At 44.4% G+C, this 7282-nt stretch overlaps 1 protein-coding gene across 3 annotated transcripts in view; it reads right to left on the minus strand.

Annotated features, from left to right (window-relative positions):
* The window catches only part of CCDC198 (coiled-coil domain containing 198), a 35251-nt gene extending 34270 nt beyond the window's left edge, over window positions 1-981 (minus strand). For all 3 annotated transcript variants that reach the window (XM_042470689.1, XM_042470681.1, XM_042470672.1), the window contains exon 1: window positions 385-981. In XM_042470689.1, the coding sequence (XP_042326623.1) occupies window positions 385-610 (226 nt within the window). In that variant the 5' untranslated portion in view covers window positions 611-981. The remainder of the gene's footprint in view (window positions 1-384) is intronic.
* Between the last annotated feature and the right edge of the window lie 6301 nt (window positions 982-7282).

Raw genomic sequence — 7282 nt, forward strand, 5'->3', positions numbered from 1 at the left:
TTATATCTAAATGCCCAGCCAAACTTTTGAATAAAGCTAGAAATCTGAGGACTGAAAGAACATGGTGTGGGAGGGAACAGAATTCTTATTCAGAGGGAATGTGCCCTCATTTCCCCCTCTACTTGTAGCTGTACACTTAGGGTACATCTGTTGTTGTGTGCCTTCAAGTCATTTCTGACTTACGGCAGCCGAAAGGTGAACCTGTCTTGGGGTTTTCTTGGCAAAGTATGTTCAGAGAATAGACAATTCCAGTGAAGAGCAATAAACACTGTGTGCATTTGTATGTGTGCAACAGAAGATTGAATTGTGCCTTAAAATCAATGTCTCTTCTATTTGGCTTGGTTAGATTCTAAACAGGCAAAGAAAGAGAAATTGTGCAGTTACCTGTGGGATATCTTCCATGTCGGGCTTCTCTTAGTGGTGGAAGCTGTCCTTCCATTACTGGGTTTCTCCCTGTTGGGGAAGCAAATATGTTTGGGCTCATCTGTCGCAGAGGACTTTGGAAATTGTACACAGCCACACTCCCCTGAGTTGTCAGCTTTCCCTCTTTGCATGCCACTGGGGTGACTTTGGTCACTTTTCGATGACCCTTCGAAGAACTCAGTCCCATCTTCCTAAGTTGCACTGAGTCACAAAGGAAAGGAAAGTGAAATCCTCTACAGGTGAAAACAATGTATTATTGAAATCCTCTGACTCAAAAAGGTGGGATATCTAGTTCACAGAATGGCGCTGCATTGCAAACAATACACAGTCCATCCGAGTAGCATCTGGGTGGCACCATCAGAAGGACGCAAGGCTACCTAGATGAGATCTAAAATGCAGAGTCCACACTCAAGATGTTCCTCAAGGAAAGCAGGGCTTGAAAAGGTGACTGCTATCTTTTTGCAGATCCAGTTCTTCTTAATGAACTAGAGTCAACCTGAGAAGTTTCTCCAATAGTATTTTTCTCTCATGCACATTCCAAGAGTCAAATGGGCCTCTATTTCCATGGTAACTCCTCTGTTTCTTTCCTCTCTTCCACACTTGGTAAAACCAGTTAAACATTCACCTGGCCTGGCAAAACTCTCTCACATGAAAGAACTGGCATCTGGCTGGTGCTAAACATTAAACTGGTCCGAAACATCCTGGGAGGCCAGTGTTCAGTATCAAAAGCACAAGAGAAAAGCTGCTGCCCCACTCCAGAATTAATGTAGTTTGACACTGCTTTAACTGTCATGGCTCCATTTTATAATCCTGGGACTAATAATCCACCAGAGTTCTCTGACAGAGAAGGGTAAATATCTCACAAAACTACAAATCCCAGAAGTTCATAGGATTGGGCCATGGCCATTAAAGCGGTGTCAAACTGCATTCATTCTGCAGTGCAGATGCAGCCCAGGAGGACACAAGCATACCTTAGTTAGCCTATGATGAAGATGCTCCTTTTTACGAAGTCTTTTTATGCCTGCCCAGTCACAACATTGGGATTGGGAGGATGGTGAAGGAGGGTTGGAGAAACACAGATTTTCAGTGTCAGGTTGCAGTAGCATGCTTGCATTAAACAATGCAATGAAGCTAAAGATGGGAAAACTGGAGTTTTAATCTAGGCAATCCTAATATAGCTGTGTGTGCCTACTTACAGCAGGGAAGGTGAAGAACAGCTCCCTCCAGAATCTCTTATTGAGAATTCAGGAAATCCAGCAGAACAGGTAAGCCTGCCTTAACAGCAAAGCTCAGCATGCTTTGAAAGAAAAATACTATAGATCAGTAAGTTTGGCCACAAAAATGGAAAGCATCAGAAGGGGGAGGCTGGTGAAAGAATTATCCCTGGATGCATTTTGGGACAAGCCTTCAAGAGGTAAACATATTTTTGTTCACTTATATGCAAAGCTGACAACAGTGTCAGAATGATATCCAGGAACTTTATCGCATCTGTTTTTTTCTCCATTTCAGGTACGGGAAGAGGGTGCTTGTGTGCGTGCGTGACCTGAAAAAAACACATTTTATCACACATGAAAACGTCCTCCAAAAGGCCCCGATCCGTCCCCTGGCGCCCATCCCCGTCCAGTGCTGAGGCACATGAAATCTCCTGGTCGGAAGTCCTCTTTCCGTACCTGAAACGGAGAAAAAAACAGGTGCAATAAAGTCCCTGGAGAAGAGATGGTTAGGAGGTGATATAATAGCCCTGTTTAAGTATTTGAAGGGGTGTCATGATGAGGATGGAGGAAGCTTGTTTTCTACTGCTCCAGAGAATAGGACCCGGAACAATGGATGCAAACTCCAGAAGAAAGGTTCCACCTCAACAGTAGGAATAACAGTAAGAGCTGTTTGACAGTGGAACACACTCCCTCAAAGTGTGGCGGAGTCTCCCTTTTTGGAGGTTTTCGAACAGAGGTTGTATGACCACATGTTGCGGATGCTATTATTCTCTCTTCCTTCATGGCAGAATGGGGTTGGACTGCATGGCCCTTGGGGTCTCTTCCAACTCTGTAATTCTGTGGTTTTTTGTGGGTTTTTCGGGCTATGTGGCCATGTTCTAGAAGATTTTCTTCTTGACGTTTTGCCAGATCTGTGGGCTGGCATCTTCAGAGAATGCTTGCCTGGAAAAAGTGGGTCTATATATACTGTGTGAGCCTGGGAATGCAGGAGTGATTTGCATGTGTCTTGTTCTGTGCTGATGGCAGGCTTCAGGCTGGAAGGCTAATGTGAACGAGGATTAATATCTGCTAATTGGTGATCATTATCTGCTGGGAAATCCCCTGACTCTGAGTGGTTTCCCATTTGCATTTGCTGAGTCCTTATTTTGCTATTCCTCAGGACTGGTAGCCAAATTTTGTTCACTTTAAGGGTTTCTTCTTTCCGGTTGAAATTATCCAGATGTTTGTGGATTTCAATGGCTTCCTTGTGCATCCTGACATGGTAGTGGTTGGCATGGTCCAGAATTTCAGTGTTTTCAAACAGTATTTTATGCCCAGGATGGTTTGTGGCATGTTCTGTAATTCTGTTCTTCTAAATGAGAAGGCATTCCTCCCCCATTCCTGGACTCCAGTTCCTAACGTTTTCATTTCTGCAGCACTGTGGTGCACCCTCTCCTCTGGATTTCTGATGTAAATGATTGTTAGAAGAGCAACTTGTGAGCCTGGAATGAACATTTTACCATTGCTGCATAATGCCATAATGAAATGTATGTCTGCAAGCAACATCCTCCAGCACAGGTTATTTACTCACACAAAAACTCTGTTCATGCTTCATCAATTTAATGTTTATCCCACTGAGCATTTAGTGCATGGATAGCTCTCCTTCTCAAGCAAATGAAAATCGCTTCTGGGAGGAAGGTGGGCTAGCTAATTGGCAATGGAAAGGAAAAGTGAAGTTCAATTTGAAATCATTTTTGCCTTCAACAAAAGTTTCAATGGAGCCTCTTGTAATATGTCAGCCCCACTGACAGGGGGCTCTGGGAGCCCCTGTAGTCACTTCAGTTTCTGATACTAGGCAAATGGGTTTTAGAGTCCTTGCTGGCAACATGGCCAAATGTAAACAGCTGCCCGATAGCATGAAAAGATTGATTTGTATTGGTGACCTTGTTTTTGCATTTCCTTTGCAGTTTGAGGTTGGGTATTTTCCCTTGTTATTAACCTACTTTTGCAGATGTCACAGCTATTGGGGGTGAGAGGGGACACACTTGCAAACTTTGATTTTGTTTGCTTCAGCTTTGGGAATCCTTCCACCTCCTTGGGAATTCATCTTCCATTGGCCTTATCTCATCCAGGCTTTTCCCACCAGAACCAGAGATTGGGCCCTCCATTGTCTGGATTGAGCATGGTGAGGATGAGAGGAGACTATGGCCCGAGACAGATGGCCAAAAGCACTGTCGTGGGGCCCATTTTAGGGCTCTGGAGGGCTGGGCATCCATATGCACCCAGCCCTTCTCACAGGACCTGTGCAATATCTTGCCAATGCCCCACCCACACAGGGCGCGCAACGATGACACACAGGCATCCGCGTGCTCAAACAGAAGCAGCAGTGGCAGCAATGCACACGAATGCTAGTATGGTGCTTCTAAAAAGAAGCTGCTCTAGGTGACTTCTTTTTAGGGCATGCATTGGTGCTGTGCTGTGGGGTTGGTGTGGCACCGATGAGGGGCAGAAATGGGTACCATGGAGGCAGCTGTCTCTATCGCCTCAAAATAATTTGGCCCATGCAAATACAACCTGAGTAGCATTTGTTGGGGGTCCCTCATTCTAGCATGTTAGAGGATGCTGGATGCCATCAGCTAAGTGGCTAAAATGCTTCTCTGCTGTTCAATCAGTTGCATCATTTACCACCAATAAAGCCAGTGTGGTGTAGTGAAGCATTGGCCCCCGACTCTGGGAGACCAGGGTTCAGTTCCCTACTCAACCATGGAAACTCACTGGGTGACCTTGGCCCAGTCACACTCTTCACACTTGGGGAAGGCAATGACAGCCTCACTCTGGACAAACTTTGGCAAGAAAACCCCATGATGGGGTCCCTTAGGATCACCATAATTTGGAAACAACTTGAAGGTAAACAACAACAACCAAACCTGTATACAAGGCATCAGCCACCCCAACTTGGAAGTGTAATCTGTTTTGTTCCTTCTTTTGCCGATTTATTTCAGTTAATTTTGTTGGTTTCTTTTTTTATAGTGGTGGTCATAGACCATAATAAAGATGGAATAGGGCCTCTTTACTCTGCTTTGGTCAGACCTCACTTGGAATCCTGTGTCCAGTTCTGGGCACCACAGTTCAGAAAGGTTATTGAGAAGCTGGAGCATGTCCAAAGGAGGGTGACTAAAATGGTGAATGGCCTGGAAGCCATGCCTTATGAGGAGTGAGGGAGCTGGGTATGTTTAGCCTGGAGAAGAGAAGGTTAAGAGGAGATATGATAGCCCTGTTTAAATATTTGAAGGGGTGTCCTACTGAGGATAAAAGAAGCTTGTTTTCTACTGCTCCAGATAATAAGACACCAAGCAACGGATTCAAACTACAGGAAAAGAGATTCCAGCTCAACATTAGGAAGATCTTCCTGGCAGTAATAGCTGTTTGACAGTGGGACACACTTCCTCGGAGGGTGGTGAAGTCTCCTTTTGAGGTTTCTCAACAGAGACTGGATGGCCATCTCTCAGGGGTGCTTTGATTGTGAGTTCCTGCATGGCAGGGAGTTGGACTGGATGGTCCTTGTGGTCTCTTCCAACTCTATGACCTTAACAATTCTATGACACAATAGCAGCAACAAAGCTTATGCTGTAGAAGTAATGTGTGTCAGTTTTCAGCACTGAATGACCTCCTGGGACAAGGCAACTGTTAAGTGGATTTGTAATTGGTTGACCGGCCGAACCCAAAGGGTGCTCAACAATGGCACCTTTTCATCCTGGAGAGAAGTAACCAGTGGAGTCCCACAGGGCTCTGTCCGTGGCCCAGTACTGTTCAACATCTTTATCAATGACTTGGAGGAAAAAATGGGGGGAATACTTATCAAATTTGCAGATGACACTAAAGTAGGAGGAATAGCTAATACTCCAGAGGACAGGATCAAAATTAAAAATGACCTGAATAGACTAGAAAGCTGGGCCAGAGCTAACAAAAAGGGAGAAATGTAAGGTACTGCACTTAGGGCGAAAAAATGAAATGCACAGATATAGGATGGGAGACACCTGGCTTAAGGAGACAACATGTGAAAGGGATCTAGGAGTCCAAGTAGACCACAAGTTGAACATGAGTCAACAGTGTGATGCGGCAGCTAACAAGGCCAATGTGATTTTAGGCTGCATCAATAGAAGTATCGTATCTAGATCCAGGGAAGTAATAGTGCCACTCTATTCTGCTCTGGTCAGGCCCCACCTGGAATATTGTGTCCAGTTCTGGGTGCCACAATTCAAAAAGGACATTGAGAAACTGGAGCGTGTCCAAAGGAGGGCGACTAAAATGGTGAAAGGTCTGGAAACCTTACCCTATGAGGAACGACTCAGGGAGCTGGGGATGTTTAGCCTGGAGAAGAGAAGGTTAAGAGGATATTGAGGAGGGAGCAAACTTGTTTTCTGCTGCTCCAGAGACTAGGACCCGGAGCAATGGATGCAAGCTGCAGGAAAAGAGATTCCACCTCAACATTAGGAGGAATTTCCTGACAGTAAGGGCTGTTCGACAGTGGAACACACTTCCTAGGAGTGTAGTGGAGTCTCCCTCCTTGGAGGTCTTCAAACGGAGGCTGGATGGCCATCTGTCGGGGATGCTTTGGTTTGGATTTCCTGCATGGCAGGGGGTTGGACTGGATGGCCCTTGCGGTCTCTTCCAACTCTATGATTCTATGATTCTATGATTCTATGGGAAAGCCTAGGTCTTTTTATAATCAGTCATCAAGAAATTCTAATGTTTATGGAGAGATGTTGTGCACTGTCCCTCTGCAAGTCTGCATGCTTACAGAGATCTTCAAGTTAGTGTGAAAGAGTTAACAATATTAATCCCTAACAAGATTTTTTAAAACCCTAATTCAATTGCATTTACACTGAAGATTTACTTGAAGAGGGATTGTTTTTAACAATCAAGTTAATTTCAGATTGGTGTTTAATTTATGATGGCTAGGATCTTACATTAAGGAATCAAACTGTAACCTTATGCTCATGGAACTCTGCACAACAGAATATATAAACAAAGGTGAAATTTATAATTGGCACGTGCAGCACACAACTTACAAAGGGGATCTGCAGGTGCAATGCTCAGTGGCCTCATGTGCTCAACTCTGTTTCCACAACCTTAAACTAAATAGAAGAGGCCCATATTAGCCAAAATCATCAAACCACTTCTCATAGAATCATGGAGTTGTAGAGGACAGGTAGCTTTCCAGCCTCTTTTTCAAGACATCTAGAGAAGGTGACTCCACCATCTCTCTAGGCAATTGGCAGTAATGTAGACTTGAGTCAATTGATTCAGACTTGACTTGGACTCAGGTTGTTCCAATGGCTTGACTTGGACTCACTTTGGCAATAAATGGTGTATTGAGTCTACTGAATTTGAGATGTATATTTTTTAACAACCTACTTGCTGGCCTAACTTCATACAGAAACAGCAAGTGCATTAAGCAATGGGCTTGAGGCAAGGGTTGATGTTTACTCAGCAGCCTCTCCCTGTTGCACATTAGAGGAGATGCTAAAGCTTTTGAAAATCTTTAATAGGATCCTACTGCCTCCAGTCTGTTGCCTAACACATTTGCTATTCTCCTTTGATAATCTTCCCCCTAACTTTGTGCACATCTTCTTGATTTTCTAATTATTGAATCAAGCTCGACA

This window comes from Sceloporus undulatus, chromosome 1, assembly GCF_019175285.1.
Source record: "Sceloporus undulatus isolate JIND9_A2432 ecotype Alabama chromosome 1, SceUnd_v1.1, whole genome shotgun sequence".
Classification (NCBI taxonomy): domain Eukaryota; kingdom Metazoa; phylum Chordata; class Lepidosauria; order Squamata; family Phrynosomatidae; genus Sceloporus; species Sceloporus undulatus.